The sequence below is a fragment of the Scyliorhinus torazame genome, chromosome 19 (assembly GCF_047496885.1).
Source record: "Scyliorhinus torazame isolate Kashiwa2021f chromosome 19, sScyTor2.1, whole genome shotgun sequence".
Classification (NCBI taxonomy): Eukaryota; Metazoa; Chordata; class Chondrichthyes; order Carcharhiniformes; family Scyliorhinidae; genus Scyliorhinus; species Scyliorhinus torazame.
In genome coordinates, this window is record NC_092725.1 from 84,026,526 (window position 1) to 84,047,208 (window position 20,683).

The 20,683-nt window shown below is 45.6% G+C and overlaps 1 protein-coding gene across 1 annotated transcript in view; it reads left to right on the top strand.

The window, feature by feature from the left end:
• Window positions 1–4,551: 4,551 nt before the first annotated feature.
• Window positions 4,552–20,683, top strand: part of LOC140396264 (cystine/glutamate transporter-like) — a 93,563-nt gene continuing 77,431 nt past the window's right edge. Inside the window, exons 1-2 of the mRNA XM_072484631.1 lie at window positions 4,552–4,867; window positions 10,460–10,586. Of these exons, the coding sequence (XP_072340732.1) occupies window positions 4,648–4,867; window positions 10,460–10,586 (347 nt within the window). The 5' untranslated portion in view covers window positions 4,552–4,647. The remainder of the gene's footprint in view (window positions 4,868–10,459; window positions 10,587–20,683) is intronic.

The window sequence follows — 20,683 nt, forward strand, 5'->3', positions numbered from 1 at the left end:
TCCAGTACCTAGATAACGTCACCATCTGCGGCCACGATCAGCAGTACCACGACGCAAACCTCCAAAAATTCCTCCATACCGCCAAACTCCTTAACCTCACCTACAATAAGGAGAAATGCGTGTTCCGCACCAACCGCTTAGCCATCCTTGGCTACGTAGTGGATAATGGAGTCCTAGGGCCCGACCCCGACCGCATGCACCCCCTCCTGGAACTCCCTCTCCCCCACTGTCCCAAGGCCCTGAAAGGATGCCTGGGGGTTTTCTCATATTACGCCCAGTGGGTCCCTAATTATGCGTCAAGGCCCGCCCACTCATCACGTCCACAGTTTTTCCCCTGACGGCTGACGCCCGCCAGGGGCCTTCAACCACATCAAGGCGGACATCGCCAAGGCCACGATGCACACAGCCGACGAGACCCTCCCCTTTCAGGTGGAGAGCGATTCATCAGGCGTAGCTCTGGCCACCACCCTCAACCAGACAGGCAGACCCGTGGCTTTCTTTTCCCGCACCCTCCATGCCTCCGATATTCGGCACTCCTCTGTCGAAATGGAGGCCCAGGCCATTGTGGAAGCTATGCGACATTGGCGGCATTACCTGGCCGGCAGGAGATTCACTCCTCACTGACCAACGGTCGGTTGGCTTCATGTTTAACAATAAGCAGCGGGGCAAGATCAAGAATGAAAAGATCTTGAGGTGGAAGATCGAGCTCTCCATCCATAACTATGAGATCTTGTATCGCCCGGGGAAGCTCAATGAGCCCCCTGATGCCCTATCCCGCGGTACATGTGCCATCGCACAAGTGGACCGACTCCGGGCTCTCCACTATGACCTCTGCCACCCGGGGGTCACCCGATTCTTCCATTTTGTCAAGGCCCACAACCTGCCCTACTCCATTGAGGAGGTCAGGACCGTCACCAGAGACTGCTAAGTCTGCGCAGAGTGCAAGCCGCACTTCTACCGGCCAGATAGAGCGCACCTGGTGAAGGCCTCCCGCCCCTTTCAGCGTGGACTTCAAAGGGCCCCTCCCCTCCAGCGACCGCAACGTATACTTCCTCAACGTAATTGATGAGTACTCCCGGTTCCCTTTCACCATCCCATGCCTCGATAGGACTTCTGCCACGGTAATCAAAGCCCTGCACAGCATCTTCACTCTGTTCGGTTTCCCCACCTACATCCACAGCGATCGGGGTTCCTCCTTCATGAGTGATGAGTTGCGTCAGTTCCTGCACAGCATGGGCTTCGCCTCGAGCAGGACGACCAGCTACAACCCCCGGGGAAACGGGCTGGGGAGAGGGAGAACGGGACGGTCTGGAAGGCTGTCCTGCTGGCCCTTCGGTCTAGAAATCTCCCGGTCTCCCGCTGGAAGGAGGTCCTCTCCGACTTGCTCCACTCCATCCGGTCGCTCCTGTGCACCGCTACTAATGAGACCCCTCACGAACATGTGTTTGCCTTCCCTAGGAAGTCCACCTCTGGGGTCTCGCTGCCAACATGGCTGACAGTTCCTGGACCCATCCTCCTCCGGAAGCATAGGCGGAGCCATAAATCGGATCCCTTGGTTGAGAAAGTCCACTTCCTCCATGCAAACCCGCAGTACGCCTACGTGGCACACCCCAACGGGCGACAGGACACAGTCTCCCTCCGGGGCCTGGCACCCACTGGGTCCCCACCCACAACCCCCGACCTGATACTGCTCCTTCCCCTTCCCGGTTGCCTCATTCACCCCTGCGCCACCCACTCTCCCACCAGCAAATGTCACCGCAGCCCCCACCCCAGCAGGACCCTCATTGGATCCACTCAGGGGTGACGAAGCAGAGGACAACACGCTCCCAGAGTCACAGATGACCAAGTCAGTGCCCACATCGCCACCAGGACTGAGGCGATCGCTGCGGAGGGTCTGAGCCCCCGACAGACTCAATCTGTAATGTTTTTCTTCACCCCCGCCAGACTCTTTTTTAAACAGGGGGTGAATGTGGTAAACACCACTAGTAACACATTGCATGTATTACGGTACTGCCACTGTATTACAGGTACCACAGTAAAGCCCAGCCTGCTGGCTCCTCCCAGCAGGCGGCGTATAAAAGTGTCTGCTCTCCTGGGATGCTCCCATTCTGGTTCCAGCTGCAGGAGGCACAACATCTTGTGCAATAAAGCCTCGATTGTTTCACCATTCTCGTCTCGTGGTAATCGACGGTACATCACAGCCCTTCTCTCCAGACACACACACTGTAATCAGCCACTCTTCCCATACAGGCTGCAACCAGCCCCCTCCCTCCCCGCACACATTCTTGATTAGTAAGGGAATCAAGGGTTACGGGGAAAGGGCAGGAGCGTGGACGTGAGCAATGTCGGATCAGCCATGATCCTATTGAATGACGGATGAGGTAGGATCCGAACAACCTACTCCTGCTCCTATTACTTATAGTCTTACTGTTAACTGCCCCTCCCCACCACACACTCTGTAATCAGTCCCTGTCCACCCCTTTCCCTTCATACACACCTTAATCAACCTCTCTTTCTCCCAAATGCACTGTAAACTCGCATCCCTCCATACATACTGTAATCCGCCTTTCCCCACACAAACTCCTGCCATCACTTCTCCTGTCTTCAAGCCACTCCTTAAATTTACTTTCACCAGCTAATTTTTAAAAATCTCTCCATGAATACTGCTAACCAGAACATCAGAGGGAACGTGTTCCGATGGGACAGTCTTCACCTGAACCATGCTGGGACCAGAGTCCTGGCAAATCGTATAACTAGGGCTGTAGATAGAGCTTTAAAGTGAATAGTGGAGGGGAGGGTTCAGTTTTATGGAGAATTAGAAAATCAAAGTTAAAGGAGAGGGTAGAAGTGCAGGTTTCAAATAGTTAAAGGAGCTGAGAGCTGAGGAGAGGTTAGTAAAGTTTCCAGCCCACGTAATAGAACAGAGGTTATTGAAGGTGGCAGGAATTTAACCTCAGGCAGAGCAAAAAAGGTGACAAGTATGAGAAATGAGGTGGTCAATTCAGGACTGAGGGTGTTGTATCTAAGTGTGCTCAGTACACAGAACAAGGTAAATGAGCTTGTTGCGCACATTGAAATTGGCGGGTACGATGTGTGGGCATCACAGAGAAGTGGCTACAAGGGATATGTGTCCTATCGAAAGGATAAGCAGATGGACAGAGGGGGCGGGCTTCCATTGTTAGTAAGGAATTAAGTTAAATCGTTAGCAAGAGGCGATAGAGGATCAGAAAGCATAGAATCTGCGTGGGTAGAGTTGAGGAATCACAAAGGTGAAAAGACACTGATCGGAGTTCTATACAGGTCCCTAGCCGTAGTCTGGATGTGGGACAGAAAATAAACCAGGAAATAGAAAAGGCATACAAGAAAGGCAATACTACAATAATCATGGGGGACTTCAATATGCAGCTCGACTGGGAAAATTAGGTGAAATGAAAATTGCTTATTGTCACAAGTAGGCATCAATGAAGTTACTGTGAAAAGCCCCGAGTCGCAGCAAGCGAGGTTGCTGCTGCTGTGTATATATATATATATGTTATCGGAAATATATGTTATTTCTTTGTATCCTTGAAACTCGTGCTTGATTCTTCGTGGTCCTCACAAAAAAAACATCTTCAGTTTCAGCGAAGGTGCAATCTTCTTGGTTGAGGTTTTGGATTTTTTTCCGGCTGTTTTCAGGGGAGACAGTTCTCTGCAGCTGGGTGTGGCTGTGGCTGTGATGGTAGCTGCTGCTACTGTGTGTCTTTCTCCAGTTATTGTGCAATGTGTATATCACTCTTTCCCTTTGATGTTACCTACCCTTATCTCTCCACTTTGAAGTTACCTCTTCTATGCCCCATTCGTTTCCCCAAGTCACACAGGTAAATACCTGCTTTCCTCACTCGTATGCTAATTTGCATATCAAAACCCCCTTCGGACAACTGCCCTTATCAACCCTCCTTTTCATTTCATGTCATCCTAATTTAATTTCTTTTTTACTTTAACTTTCCTCAATTCTTAACAACTTCAAATAACTTCATTGGTTGTGAAGGTCTTTGATGCATCCAATGGTCATGAAAATTACTATCTTGATGCAAATCTGTTTTCCTTTTTAATGGCTTACTTAGGAAAGGAGGAATTTATCTTAAAGAAGTGGCTAGTTAGTCACAAATATGCTGCTGAATGTGTTTGAATTGAATATAACAGAGCAACAAGATAAGGAACGTAAACTTGAACGGTCACCTCAGCACTGGAACATTTACATTTAACAATTATTGATGGGCAGCATAGTTATTATGTATCTATTTTGTATTTCTTGTGAGGAAAGTGACAAAGTGGTAAAGTATTTACCTGGTTACTGTTTATATATAAATTTAATAAGATGGTTTTACTATGCATTCAACCATCAAACTTCATTTTACAAATTAATTCTTATTTTTTTATATTTCCTTTGGAAGGCTCTTGGCTTCATTCCACCTTTTTTTTTTCTTTCTCTCTTTGGGGGCTCTCTTGCCAAACTGTAGCTGCTTTCAATGAGTTTCACGTTCACCATTTCTTTCTGTTGACATAGTGGAGGAGTCGAAGTTTCTGTTATTCTGCAAACACAAATACTTTTGACCAGAAAGTATTTAACAGTGGAAAGGTTAAATTTGACCTTTTTTAAAAAAAATAATGGGAGGTGCTTCAGAAAACCTTCAAAATAAAATGGAGTCACAGGAGCAAGCTGTGTTTTTGCGGAAGAAAGTTAGCTTGCTGCGAACAGTTTCATTTTTAATTGGTACAATAGTAGGCAGTGGTATATTTATTTCACCAAAAGGAATTCTGATTAATTCTGGGAACGTCGGGACATCCCTGGTGATCTGGTTGGCCTGTGGAGTACTCTCAATGCTTGGTGAGTGAACATTTTTCTTAGAAAGCAATTTTTATTGAATAGTTATCGAGATGCAGGAGATTACTGCCTCTGTGTTCTGTAGCACAGAATGACAGAAAATGGGTACAGATCCATTTATTTAAAATTAGGCTCTCCACAAATGAGTACATAAATATTTGTTTGTATGTCATTTCTTTCCTCCAGATCTGAACTAAAGCATCAACCCAACTTATTGTAAAAGAAAAGGTCCAAACACATTGATCGCTTATGTTAATATTTCAAGAACCACTTTTTTAAAAACATAGGCTTCCACATAACCATTTTGAGCTAGTCATCTAAGGCAGAGTTCTTCAAAGTGCGGGTCGTGATCCATGCGTGGGTCACACGTGAGTGTAGGGAGCGTCGTGGAGCGATTGGTCACAGCATTCCCACGGTGCTACCGATCGCGAATGTGATGAATTTCAGACATATTGCATTGCATGTAGTTAGTGCAGTAAGGACTAAAGGCCTGGGCTAGTGCATGACAGCTGCAGTCATGTTTTTAAAAATCCTGCTATGAAAGGCGGCAGTCTTTTTGGAGACAGGTGTGCAATTAAAGCATTGTAGGAGTTGGGCTAATGGAATTTTGTTTATATAAAGAAACTTCCCTGGGGAGTAGATAATTAGAGGCATTGTGTTTAGTTTTAGTAAGCTGATGTAATCTAAGGGCACTTTGTGTTGAGGATTGTGTATTTGTCACCATGGCTACTGTCATGCAACCTTTGGGACCACCTGAAGGGTGGCATTAACAATAGTTGAAGACCACATCACAGTAATGGTGCATGTCTCAGCAAGATTGAAATATTTTAGCATAGACTAAAAGTAAAAAGTAAAATTATTAAAGCGAGCTTCAATAAAATGCTTAAAGTACCAAGTTGTGAAATTCAGATCAGTGACAATCCTTCTTGGAGGTGTCACTACTAGCCACTTGCTTCTGGTGCAACTCATGGTATATTATCTGGAGATAGGGACCGACAAGGCACCTGCTGTGAATCTGAAAATGACCAAATGCTTCCCCTGACCTGGTTACAGCCCACTAGTTCCCAGTGATTCAGCACATGCTGACCTCAATCCTATACCAGTCTTTAAGCTACATATAGTGCCATCACCTGAGCCGGTGGTTGTGAGGGTCCAATCAAGTGGCAGTACTCCATCAGTTATGAGGTGTTCTTTCACTCTTCCTCCTGAGTCTGCTGTTTTTGTGCTGCTAGAAGGTCATTGTGACCCCTCAGGATTGGCCTGGAGTCTCAAAGAATTGAAGATCAAACTCCAGAACCCTGCTGTGTGCAAGTAATATGGGCCAGGGTTTAGAGAACACCAAAGTATATCATTGAGTTCACCTGACCCACAACTTTTAATAGATTTTGGTTATGGGGAGCACAAGGGTCCACTTTACAGATGTGATGCAACAGAGATCTAAAGTATTTTTGAACAAAACAATGTTTATTCTATGAATCCAGTTAACATTTTATAAACACACAGTAGCCATCTTATCAACTACCAACACTGACACGCCACCCAAAGATACAGTACTCTATAGGTAACCCTTAATAACTTTCCTAACAACATCCATAAGTCAAAGACCCTTATTAACAAAGACAATAGGTTTGCATTCCTTACAGAAACAGGTATTACTTTGAAATCATCATGTGACCTGGAGACATTCTTTAGCATGCAGAGAGAGAGACCAAAATACACCTCCTTGGTTTGAATGCAGCTCTCCAACTGAAAATGAAACTAAAACTCAAAGCCAAAAACAGCTTCCAGATCAAAACAAAAGTAAAAAGCAGAGCCAGAGCCCAACTCCACCCACACACTGACTTCACTGCAGTCACTTGAGAAGACAAACATCAGGCAGCACGGTGGTGCAGTGGTTAGCATTGCTGTCTCACGGCGCTGAGGTCCCAGGTACAATCCCGGCTCTTGGTCACTGTCCGTGTGGAATTTGTACATTCTCCCCGTATTTACGTGGGTTTTGCCCCCACAACCAAAAAGATGTGCAGGGTAGGTGGATTGGCCACGCTAAATTGCCCCTTAATTGAAAAAAAATAATTGGGTACTCTAAATTTAAAAAAAAAGAAAAAAAGGAGAAGACGAACATTTCTTAAAGTGACATTCCCATGATAGCAACCCTGGCGAAAAATCATCTGGACATTAAAGAGGATAGTTTTAAAAACATTGTTTGAACATTTCTTTACCAGACATAGAAGTATTGACACTGGGGGGGGGAAAGGCTGTATGGATGACAGTAACGCATTATCCAATTAGGTAGTGAGTCTTTTTGATTTCCAATTGGTGTAGGAAAACATGTGTCACAATTATTAATGTGTTGACTGACTAATGGCGGATGAGGAAAAGTCATGTGATGAAACCTCCAAGAATACATTCAATCAAAGTTGGTTACCCTGTGCCTGAAAGCAGAAAATCAGCAGGGGAAGGTTGACCCAAAGAAAGTTGGAGAGGGGTGGAAAGCAAGAGGTCACGGACACACCTTCTGTGATCAATTCATCATGATAGATAGCAGGTTGTGGAGGTGCTGGAAGTTGAGCAGGGACATCAGGCAGAAACATAGTCATCCTGAATATTCTCAGTGATCCTGGATGCCACAGCTCTATGACATATCTGACCCCATCATATTAGAGAACCATCTCCTCCATAGGGCTTAGGAAATGCTGGTGTCCTTGTCAGGTTCTACTCTGCTCCCTTCTATATTTGGCCACATTATCCAGCAAGAGAAAGGAAAGAATGCCAATGATTTTGTTCAACTGTGTTTAGGTGATGTGTCTTTCAAAGCTGAATGGCTGAAGCTATGTGGAGGGAGTGAGAGGTGAAGAAAGTGGCAGAATTGTTAAGTGGCAATGAGGTGAAGAATCTGCATGTTAAGCATGAGTCCTAAGCACCAACGACTGCTGTGGCGGTTATGATAAATTGAATAGCATGAGATGCTAATTGAGCTGGTCGTTAGGGGATGTCCCATGAAATTGCATTCATTGACCTTGACCTCCCGCATAAGGTGGAAAGCAGGAAGTCCCTAATCAGTTTCTGCAGCTTTCACTTCATGCTAGGTAGCAGGATAAGGGCGAGGTGGGGCTGAGAAGGGACATAAGTCTGGAACACAATGCTCTCTTGTAGCCAGTCCCATGATGCAATACACTATCGTCTTCACAGGGCTCAGTAGATGCAGACATATTGGTCTCCTGCCAGTTCTGTTCTACTTCCTGGATAGTGTGCAACTTGTCCTGCAAGAGAATGGAAGAACGTCGGCAAGTGTTTTGCATCGTGTTTGGAAGATTAGCCTGCCATTGCTGAAGAGCTGAACATATGTGGAGAGCAGAAGAGGTGGACGTCGGGCTGGCAACATTGGAATTGTTCTGAGGGTGAGGAGGGCTCTCTGAATGTTAGGCCTGTGTCCTGACCGCTAGGGTTTGCTGATGGATGAGTGACGGTGGTGCATTGAGCAGTGTAACAGGCTGATTTTATGGTGTGTTTTCGAAAATACATTCACTGACCTTGACCACCTGCATGAGATCACTGACCTTTTTCTGACCCTGCTGCAAGATCCTTGGGGCCAGATTTCACGAGTTGATCGCCCTTTGTCATCTGTTCCCATTCTCTTCTGAAGGTGATCCTTGACATCCTCCTGGCCCCACCCACCGTATAGAAACATGGCCTTTCTCCTTCTGTTGACCTTCATTACTAACTTAATAACAATAATAATAATGTTATTGTCACAAGTAGGCTTACGTTAACACTGCAATGAAGTTACTGTGAAAAGTCCCTAGTCGTCACATTCCGGCACCTGTTCGGGTACATAGAGGGAGAATTCGGAATATCCAAATTACCTAATAGCGCGTCTTTTGGGACTTGTGGGAGGAAACCGTAGGAAACACACGCAGATACGGGGAGAACTTGCAGTCCCAAGCCAGGAATCAAACCTTGGACCCTGGAGCTGTGAAGCAACATCCACTGTGCTACCAAATTGTGAGCTTCTCCATTGGAGTCTACTATCTGTCCTGGTTCTTAATTTGTTTAGCTTCTACTTGTGGCCACTCACTACAAGCAGTCAGGCTGACTTTGTGACTTGAAGGTTAGCTGGAACAAATGCTGGTCACACACGGATACACCACATCTTTACCCAACCGGCTGCGTGGGTGGCACTTGATTGAATGTCATGGTAATAAGGAGGCAGCACAAAGCGTGCTTGCTGCCAGCCTCAATGGGACTGAGTCAAACAGCTCGCGAATTGTGTCTCCTATTAGCAAAAATTTTGAAATGGTGCCCCAATCTCTCAATCCTCCTAGGCAGCCTCCGGAACCCCTCCCCCCAACGCCCTGACTTAACTGTTGGGAGGTCCTCTAGCCCCCCTCACCCCACCTTATAAACGCAAGGCACCTCCGTGCACAATCTCTGGCACGGGCAAAATGCCACCTTGGTATCTTTCCTGGCAGAGCCACTTGGGCGCCGAGGTATCTGGGTGGCATCATCAGGGGCCCCCAATCACCTGGGAGACCCCTCCCCAAGTGCCGTTCCACCTGCTCCCTGTTTGTGGAGACCAGTGCTAAACGGAGCACGGTCGGAGTCTCCTCAGCAAGGCCATTAGATCCCGGAGGCGGGTTAATTCTGTCGGAGACATATTTAATTGTGCCTAACAAGAGACTTAAATATGCAAATCCTATCAGTTCTCGCAAGACGTAGCAAGCTGGGTAAATCTCGCGAAAGGTCACGCCCAGAATTTACCCCATTAACATTCAAGTAAAAACAGCTTTTCAATTAACAGTTAAACAGTTTTAAAAAAGAGAAAGGTCTTTCCCATCTACTCCTAAAATTTAATTAAGCAAAATCCATACACAGATCAAATGCCACTTATTAATAAAGTTAACACTCAGTGGCTTACAGATTTATGCATAAAGCCCTTGGGAGAGAAGCTTTCAGAAGTCAGTCTGAGAAACACACCTCCTTTCCTCAGAAACCAGAGCAGAACACCAAAAATTAAACTAAAAACAACAGACCCAAGGCAGGGCTGAAAAACAAAATGAAAACCAGACCCAGACCCTTCCATGAATGACATCACATCCTGCCTAGTTGTTAACCTCTTATCGCAGCTTTAGCAGGCATGTAACCTGAATACTTTAACCTAAATTATTTTAATAACATTACTGCAACAAGCACCTAATACAATCCATAAATGTTCCTACATTCATCACATTAATTTGAGGCAGCCTTTGTTGTACAATACTCCAGTGCTTCACCATTCAACAGACAGTAAATTTCTCATTTAAACCAGGAAAGGGAGACAGTTAAAAATGAAGTCATTGATTGGAGTGTCCCTTATCATGGAAGAGACCGTGCTGAATCAACACCTCCTTACTTCCCACTGGGGAATTTATTGCGTCAGAATAGAGACCTGAGGAGAGGCCGCAAGTCTACACGTTAGGGAATAAAATGTGCGGGTATTTCAAGAAACTTGAAAGAGAAAAAAGCATGGGAAGAACAATCATATTCAGTAGTAAATCAAAACCTTTGTTTTGCAATATGTTAATACTATTTATCGACATTTTGGCTGTTATGCACCAGGAGCTCTATCTTATGCAGACCTTGGAACAAGTATTAAGAAATCTGGTGGGCACTACATCTATCTCCTGGAGACTTTGGGTCCACTTCCAGCCTTTGTTCGATTGTGGTGTGAAATCATTGTAATCAGGTAAGATATCTTAATAATCTCATACGTTCTGTCCAGTGATACACACACATTGCCAAACCGGAGAGTGTCTGATAATGGGTGAGGGGATCACAATGCGCAATTAATCTGCACATTCAATGTAATATAGGCAGCACACTAACCTTGTACGCCGCGCTGACTGCACTGTGTGTCAGCTATATGCATCAGCAAGGATCCCATAATCAGAACTTGATAATACTAATTAAAGTTAGTTACAGTTTTTAAAGGGGAGACCCATTGTGGCTGGATCTGTGCTGGATTGTAGCTGTGCAGAAAGTGAACCTGACCCTGGAAAGGGCTCAGAAACCTGCAACATTGAAGGGATCGGGCTCCAAGATTCCAAATGATGCACAGAAGCTCTTGGTGGAGGAGGTGGGAAGGGTCCATAGGGCCCTCCCGAAAAACACTCGAAAGGCAGTAAGACCAGGTAACCATGGTGTCAATGCCAGAAGTTAAATCCCGAGGATCCAGGTGCAGTGCCTACAGAAGTTCCGTGGCCTAACTTTTCTGTTCCCACCTATCCTGGGAATCATCGCAGCAGGGCAGATAATTTGACGGAGCAGCAAAAGGTCTGTTGACTTTGGGCGGGAATTTCACAGTGGGACCAGAAAGTCTCATCCAATGATTTCACAGGAGTCGCAAGGTCAGTAAATGCATCTTCAAAAGCCATATCCTACCAACGGTACCAGTAACCAGTATGACCTACAGTCTCTGCAATCAGGACTCATACTTTACATTTGTATGCTTCATCTCACTCTTACACATTCCTTCGTGTTTGTCCTTTGAGGCAATGATGACCATGTCCATCATCTGAGGTTTTTGATAAAGTTCTAGTGGGTAGGAGGCTGCTCTGCGCCAGGAAGGTTCTGCTGCAGAATATCGCAGATGATTGACTTTTGGACAAGTTGCTGGCTCAGGATTTCCTCCCCTTGCATTTTCATTCCGCTTTTGGTGTGTGCTTACTTTGGAAGGCGACTGCATCATTTTCATTTGGTTAAGCACTGCTACAAGCCGTACTCACATATCTCAGCTTGCATACACTGCCAACCATTCAACCAATCCAACCACATCAGCCAAACAGATCACACGGTACTCACTGACATACTTCAGCTGTCTTTCGCAATAAGGTGGTGCAACCAGAGGCAGCAAGAGCTAACTGGGGGGAACAGGGGCACCCACACCTCCTAATCCCCATGGAGGAGTTAATGCTGGCCATTATTGGAACAGCCATTTCTGAGGCCATGACCATCAAAGATTATGGTATTCTCATTTTTAATCCTTGTTCTCACATCCAATTTGCCTCACATCCCACACTCTGTTCTAATGTGCAAGTTGCAGGTGCATGCAGCTCACCTCACCTTGTGCCTTTTTCCTTAAAAATACCCAAGAGGTGCAATCTGGCCGAGCAAGTGGACAAACACCAAAAAGACAGTGATGGTATGATGAAGACACAGCACTGTCACATGATTTTGTACTTACTAACTGCACGACATTTAGTATAGATTTTAAAAATTCTTTCATGGTAGGCGGTCATCACTGGCAAGGTTAGCATTAGTTCCCTCGCCTAATTGCCCTTGAACTGAGTGGCCATTTCAGAGGACAGTTAAGTATCAACCACATTACTGTGGGCCTGTAGCCATCCCAGGAAAGGAGAGCAGATTTCCTTCACTAAAGGGTCAGATTAGTTTTTACAAACAATCAGTGATAGGTTCTTGGTCACCATTACGAGCTTGCAATTACAGATTTATTAACTGAATTTAAATTCCATTAGCTGCCATGGTGGGATTTGAACCCATGCCCCACAATTACAATTCAAGTTATATTACCATTACACCACCATCTCCGCTGAGAGGATACATTAGAGACAGGATCTACACTGAGACACTGGGCAAAAGTGGGCTGCAACTAGGGCAAGGATAGCGCAGGTGTCAGCTCACCAGAGGGTGAGTTGGTGCACTGATCCACTGTAGAGGATTCTGATGAGCACTTCAATGGGACAGTTTACAGAAGAACACTGATGGCAATCTACAACCAAATACTTGGTGCATTGTGAAAGCTGCCAGAAAACTTGCAATTAATGCCAAGGACAATGGAAGCCACAGGGCTGAGCACAGAGCTTGGTGTCCATCCTTTTCAGCTAAAAAAGCGGTGGCTAATGCTGTGCACTCACCCACGATGGTCAATGTCACAGTTTTTACTGCTGCCAACATGGCTGTGGATTACAGTGTACAAATGGGTCCAAGAAACACTGTAAAAAGGCAGGGGAATGGCACTAAGTCATAATGCTCTTTGAAGAGCTGGTGCAAATATGATGGGCTGAATGGCCACCTTCTGCACCGTACTGACACTGTGAAAGTCAGCAAGCCTCCCACCAACTAAAGTTGCAATGCATCGAAGCACTAGGAAACGCAAAGGCATGATGGAGACAGGTGATAAGGAATGCACAAGGGTGCCTTTTGTATCTAAGAAAGCATAATTTGATGTAGAAGTTTGGTTAAAAATTATTATTTTGTGGTGGCTTTTATTTTTGCATTCTGACCAAATGCATATTAGATGGCCAGTAACAGCAGAAGAAAATGAAGGAGTTGGATTATTGGTGAATGGGAAACTGTGGTTACAGTTCCTGGTACCACACTCCTGTGAGTTCTCCTCTTCTGCCTCTACCTCATCCTCTTGCTCGTTCTTGTCAGCTGCTTTCCATACAGCTGGTGGAAAAGGTTGTCACCTCATGGTGGCAGGATAGTAGTAGATCCATAGAATCCCTCCAGTGCAGAAAGAGGCCATTCGGCCCATCAAGTGTGTTCCGACTACCAAGAGCATTCTACCAACGCCCACTCTCTGCCCTATCCCAGTAACCCCACCCTAACCTGCACATCTTTAAACACTAAGGGGCAATTTAGCATGGCCAATCCACCTACCGATCATACTCATTGATACCCACTCTCCAAAACACTGAAGGACCCTTGAGAGCAGTTCAGGCAGTGGAAGTAATACTTCAGCCGGCCAATGGTCTACTCCATAACCTATTGTCTGGCAGTGTGGCTTTCATTGTATTTATGCTGCACACATGTACATTATTACATACTGGTGTCATCAACCATGTTGACAGTGGCCAAACCTTGTCACCCAGTAGTTACTGTTTGTTTGCCATGATGGTTCAAATGCAGTTGATATATGGACTGCCACAGAATGATTGCATCATAACTGCTGTGAGGATACCAGGCATTAATCTGAAAGATCACGCACCAGTATTGGAATCCCTTTAGGTTCTGGTATAGGAAAGATTTGGCATGTGGCACTGTCAAATCCCAAATTTCTTTACCCGTCAGTCTGGCCTCAATAAAAGTCGAGATGGATTTGCAGATACAGCATTAGTTATTTTATTTAGCTTGCAAGCTTTCCTCAATTCTCAGGAGCACAAAGCACATCCTGCTTCGTACACTTCTGGAATCAAGTGAGGCTGTAGAACAAAGGAGTCTGTACTGATACATTCAAATGGCATCAAGTTTCACATACACGATTCCCATAGGTCATCCTATATCCCTCCTGACCTGTTGATATATTCTGATTGGCTCACTTCCAATCCCTTCCTCTGGCCCCTATTACCCAGCATCCTTTTCTCCTCCTATGGTGGACACACCTCCTCCTTGCTTTGCCATGCGGTCTGAAATCCTTTGTCTGTGAACTCACCAGAATTAGACTGGCTTATCTCTACATTACAGTAACTAATATCTCTAAAGTAACTATTTTATATCACATTCGTCAGCACCTGCAAAGCAATCTGCTTTAGTCAATCTGCACCTTGGGGAATCCTGAAATCCTTGCAAATCATAGCTCTGCCCCCTTGTCTCTAGCAAGTTAGAATGAAGTGGAATCAATTATCTTTCGATACTGGGCGGCACGGTAGCACAGTGGTTAACACTGTTGCTTCACAGCACCAGGGTCCCATGTTCGATTCCTGGCTTGGGTCACTGTCTATGTGGAGTCTGCACGTTCTCCCCGTGTCTGCGTGAGTTTCCTTCGGGTGCTCCGGTTTCCTCCCACAAGTCCCGAAAGACGTGCTGTTAGGTAATTTAGACATTCTGAATTCTCCCTCAGTGTACCCGAACAGGTGGCGGAATGTAGCGACTCGGGGCTTTTCACAGTAACTTCATTGTAGTGTGAATGGAAGCCTACCTGTGACACTAATAAAGCTTATTATTAGAGAATGCAATGATCATCCTGACACAATAGTGGGCAAACTGAGAGATGCTGTAAATATCTCCAGCTCTGGCAGAGATTGCTGGACTGCTGAGGGACCCTGCAAGCTGCTTTGCACACTGATATTTGCAACCATAATCATGGCAGCTTGAACCTGCATGGCACCAGGTAGCGATTTCATTGGCCTCAGTCTGAGCTACTATTGCAACACTGACATGTGTCGCTTCTGCTTGTATTGCAATGGGAGCTGAGACATTGGCAATAAATGCTGCAACATGGCTGGGTCCATCAGCGTTTTCAAGAAGTTCAACACCACTTACACAGTGAAAAGGATCAGCTCCAAACTGTGCAAAACTGTTAGAGCTGGCTCCTCCTTGTCTATGGCAACCCTCTTGAGGGCCTGTTGTCAATGCACCAAACATTTCTGTGTGAATGCCCAGCAGGTCTTTTATGTACATTAACCCATCAGTCCTCATCTTAGTCCTCTGCAGCCAAACCCATGTGCGATACCATGCGCTGAACCATTAAGCTAACACAGGTGCAATCTTTTTCCCCTGCCACGGTGTCCGTGACTCACCATCAATTGAACTTAACTCCCTACAACTTTACAAAGCATGTGCAGTGCCAGTATTTGAGCTGCTGAATGTGAGTATGAGATCAAGTGATGGTGCTTCTTCCTCCTCAGTCTGTTCTCCCTCTGGGCTTTCAGCCTCAGATGCCATCGGCTGGATGGCAGCAGATTGTGGATATCTGAAAGCAAAAATGCAGAACAGCAGTGTTGGAGTGAGGGAAGGAATATGGAAGAAAACATGGGCTGCATGCTTATACCAACTACATCTTGTACATTAAAACAGACTGTGGAGTGAGGGGGAAATGTGATTTGGAAGGATGCGTTAGGCAGGACCTTGATGACTTTAGCACTGCCATTGCACACTACCCTGTGAGGCCATTTCAGTTAACCCTAGCATCTTTTCCTTCAACAGTGTCAGCACCCACATGTGTGCCTGCCCATAACTGTTTGTTACTGCTGCCATTTATTGTGGCCAATCTTGTCCTGTTAAAGATAGGGAAGTATGTCAATGAGTGTGTTGCAATGTGTTTGGTTGATGTGCCTGCCACAGTCAACCTCAGTCAATCAGCAGCCTTTTTTCCTGAAGTATAAATGATGGTGATTATTTGAAATTTGGTATTCTTGCATTTATCCTGAAGAATGCAAGATAAAAAGCTTTGGCAACATGTCTCTCTTTTCAGCAACTTAGTTGTAGGAGATGGTCATTACATGGTGCTTGTGGGGCACAAATGCTACTTGCCACTTATCAGCTCCCTAAACCTGAATGTTGTCCCGCTCTTGCTGCAAGCAGCCACAGATTTTCTTCTCATTTGGGAAGTTGCAAATAAACTGAACAATTTACAATAATTAGCGACCATCCCCTCTTTTGACCTTGTCAGAGAAGTGAGATGACCAATTGAAGCAGCTGAAGATGGTTGGGCACAGGGCACTGCCCTGAGGTGCTCCATAATGATGCCCTGAAGCAGAGTGCTCATTGTATATATTAACACCTTTTTGATTATATACAGATCGGTGGCCATTAACTAGGGATTGACTTGTGTAGTTGTAAAGCAGAAGAGACTAAAACTGTGCTGGCTGAATAAAGAACAAAGAAAAGTACAGCACAGGAACAGGCCCTTCGGCCCTCCAAGCTGCCCGTGTAAACTACAATCTTCTACACTTCCTGGGTCCATATCCCTCTATTCCCATCCTATTCATGTATTTGTCAAGATGCCCCTTAAATGTCACTATCGCCCCTGCTTCCACCACCTCCTCCGGCAGCGAGTTCCAGGCACCCACTACCCTCTGTGTAAAAAACCTGCCTCGTACATCTCCTCTAAACCTTGCCCCTCACACCTTAAATCTATGCCCCCTAGTAATTGACCCCTCTACCCTGGGAAAAAAGCCTCTGACTATCCAATCTCTCTATGCCCCTCATAATTTTGTAGACCTCTATCAGGTCGCCCTCAACCTCCTTCGTTCCAGTGAGAACAAACCGAGTTTATTCAACCTCTCCTCATAGCTAATGCCCTCCATACCAGGCAACATTCTGGTAAATCTCTTCTGCACCCTCTCTAAAGCCTCCACATCCTTCTGGTAGTGTGGCGACCAGAATTGAACACTATACTCCAAGTGTGGCCTAACTAAAGTTCTATACAGCTGCAACATGACTTGCCAATTTTTATACTCAATGCCCCGGCCAATGAAGGCAAGCATGCCGTATGCCTTCTTGACTACCTTCTCCACCTGTGTTGCCTCTTTCAGTGACCTGTGGACCTGTACACCTAGATCTCTCTGACTGTCAATACTCTTGAGGGTTCTACCATTCACTGTATATTCCCTACCTGCATTAGACCTTCCAAAATGCAGTACCTCACATTTATCCGGATTAAACTCCATCTGCCATCTCTCCACCCAAATCTCCAAACAATCTAAATCCTGCTGTATCCTCTGACAGTCCTCATCGCTACCCACAATTCCACCAACCTTTGTGTCGTCTGCAAACTTACTAATCAGACCAGTTACATTTTCCTCCAAATCATTTATATATACTACGAACAGCAAAGGTCCCAGCACTGATCCCTGCGGAACACCACTAGTCACAGCCTTCCAATCAGAAAAGCACACTTCCATTGCTACTCTCTGCCTTCTATGACCTAGCCAGTTCTGTATCCATCTTGCCAGCTCACCCCTGATCCCGTGTGATTTCACCTTTTGTACCAGTCTGCCATGAGGGACCTTGTCAAAGGCCTTACTGAAGTCCATATAGACAACATCCACTGCCCTACCTGCATCAATCACCTTTGTGACCTCTTCGAAAAACTCTATCAAGTTAGTGAGACACGACCTCCCCTTCACAAAACCATGCTGCCTCTCGCTAATACGTCCATTTGCTTCCAAATGGGAATAGATGCTGTCTCGAAGAATTCTCTCCAGTAATTTCCCTACCACTGACGTAAGGCTCACCGGCCTGTAGTTCCCTGGATTATCCTTGCTACCCTTCTTAAACAGAGGAACAATATTGGCTATTCTCCAGTCCCCCGGGACATCACCTGAAGATAGAGAGGATCCAAAGATTTCTGTCAAGGCCTCAGCAATTGCCTCTCCAGCCTCCTTCAGTATTCTGGGGTAGATCCCATCAGGCCCTGGGGACTTATCTACCTTAATATTTTTTAAGACGCCCAACACCTCGTCTTTTTGGATCTCAATGTGCCCCAGGCTATCTACACACCCTTCTCCAGACTCAACATCCACCAATTCCTTCTCTTTGATGAATACTGATGCAAAGTATTCAGTTCGTACCTCGCCCCTTTCCTCTGGCTCGACACATAAATTTGCTTGCCTGTCATTCAGTGGGCCAACCCTCGTCTTTTTGTATCTCAATGTGCCCCAGGCTATCTACACACCCTTCTCCAGACTCAACATCCACCAATTCCTTCTCTTTGATGAATACTGATGCAAAGTATTCAGTTCGTACTCGCCCCTTTCCTCTGGCTCGACACATAAATTTGCTTGCCTGTCCTTCAGTGGGCCAACCCTTTCCCTAGCTACCCTCTTGCTTTTTATGTACGTGTAAAAAGCCTTGGGATTTTCCTTAATCCTATTTGCTGATGACTTTTCGTGACCCATTTAGCCCTCCTGACTCCTTGCTAAAGTTTCTTCCTACTTTCCTTATATTCCACACAGGCTTCGTCTGTTCCCAGCCTTCTAGCCCTGACAAATGCCTCCTTTTTCTTTTTGACGAGGCCTACAATATCTCTTGTTTACCAAGGGTCCCGAAATTTGCCGTATTTATCCTTCTTCCGCATAAGAACATGCCGGTCCTGAATTCCTTTCAACTGACATTTGAAAGCCTCCCACATGTCAGATGTTGATTTACCCTCAAACATCCACCCCCAATCTAGGTTCTTCAGTTCCCACCTAATATTGTTATAATTAGCCTTCCCCCAATTTAGCACATTCACCCTAGGACCACTCTTATCCTTGTCCACCAGCACTTTAAAACTTACTGAGTTGTGGTCACTGTTCCCGAAATGCTCCCCTACTGCAAGTTCTACCACCTGGCCGGGCTCATTCTCCAATACCAGGTCCAGTACAACCCCTTCCCTAGTTGGACTATCTACATATTGTTTTAAGAAGCCCTCCTGGATGCTCCTTTCAAACTCTGCCCCGTTCAAGCCCCTAGCACTAAGTGAGTCCCAGTCAATATTGGGGAAGTTGAAGTCTCCCATCACAACGACCCTGTTGCTTTTACTCCTTTCTAAAATCTGTCTACGTATCTGCTCCTCTGCTCCAGGGCTGGGTTCAGATATGTTCTGAATATCTCTGTAACTAAAGAGGCACATGGCACAGTGGTAAGCACTGCTGCCTACCTCGCTGAGGACCCGGATTCGAATCTCAGCCCTGGGTCACTGTCCGTGTGGAGTTTGCACATTCTCCTTTCTGCGTGGGTTTTGCCCCGACAATCCAAAGATGTGCACGGTAGGTGGATTGGCCATGCTAAATTGCCCCTTAATTGAAAAAAAATATTTGGCTACTCTAAATTTAAAATCTCTGTAAATAAAAATTAATAGAAATAGGTAACAATTATGAATGTAAAGAAAAATATACTGGCTAACTCCAGTTCTAACCTTCACTGCTTGACCATCTGCTTTGTAGCTTGATAGCAATGAAAGATTGGAAACTAAGACAACTTTTCAGACAGAAAACTAAAATCTTAGTAACCATTGTGGAAAATGGCACATTTGTATGGTGTTAGGTTATGTTTCTATTTTTGAGATGAACCGTATGACTAGTGGAAGAATAAATTGGATTTGTGGAGACAAGCTATGTCCCTTCCAAACAGTAAGAAGTCTTACAACACCAGGTTAAAGTCCAACAGGTTTGTTTCGAATCACTAGCTTTCGGAGCACTGCTCCTTCTCAGGTGCAGGAGCAATGCTCCGAAAGCTAGTGATTCGAAACAAACCGGTTTGACTTTAACCTGGTGTTGTAAGACTTCTTACTGTGCTCACCCCAGTCAAACGGCGGCATCTCCACATCATGCCTTCGAAAGAGGCACTACATCTGAGACAGATCCAGGAAACCTACTGCTGACCGGTAAACGCTGGCTCTCTGCAAGCAGCATCCCTCAGCCCTCAACTGTTGTCTTCTAACACACACAAACACTAAATACCGTGTGATTAAACGGAAACATCTGTGTGAGTTTGGGTAGTTTTGTGAGGGCCACAAAAAATCCTGCACTAGTTTGTAGAGTCAAAAAGAAAAGAACTTTATTTACAATAATATATACACAGCAGCAGTAGTTCACCACTGCTTCCTACTCTAGTTGGTAGCACACTGGCCAGCTCTATTTATACAGGTGTAACTGCTAATGATTTCCCCATGCCCTCCCATTGGGGGAACTCATACTCTCCAAAATATATCATGGGATAACCAAACGTCCCCAGCCAATAGTGTTCAGGCAGGCTATCACATATGGGTTTAGTTGGGTGTTTCTCGACAGCCGTATTGGCAAAATTGTGGCCCATATTTAACGGCACTTAGTGCTGGTATTGAGCTACACGAGCTCCTTGCCACTACTGGCTGTCTTGCACCTCAACATCTCGCCATTAGCCAAGGGGGCGATGCTTTTAAACACTCACTCCCAGTCCTCGAAGACACCGGGGATGTCCGTGTGTCCCAGGATGTAGCTGTCATGCACAGTCCCTGGGAAGCGTGCATACATGTGCATGATCTGGAGGTGGTGGTCGCACAAGAGTTGGACATTCAGGAAGTGGGACCACTTCTTGTTAATGAAGGGTATTCCCTGCTGCCCCAGTACTTGCAAT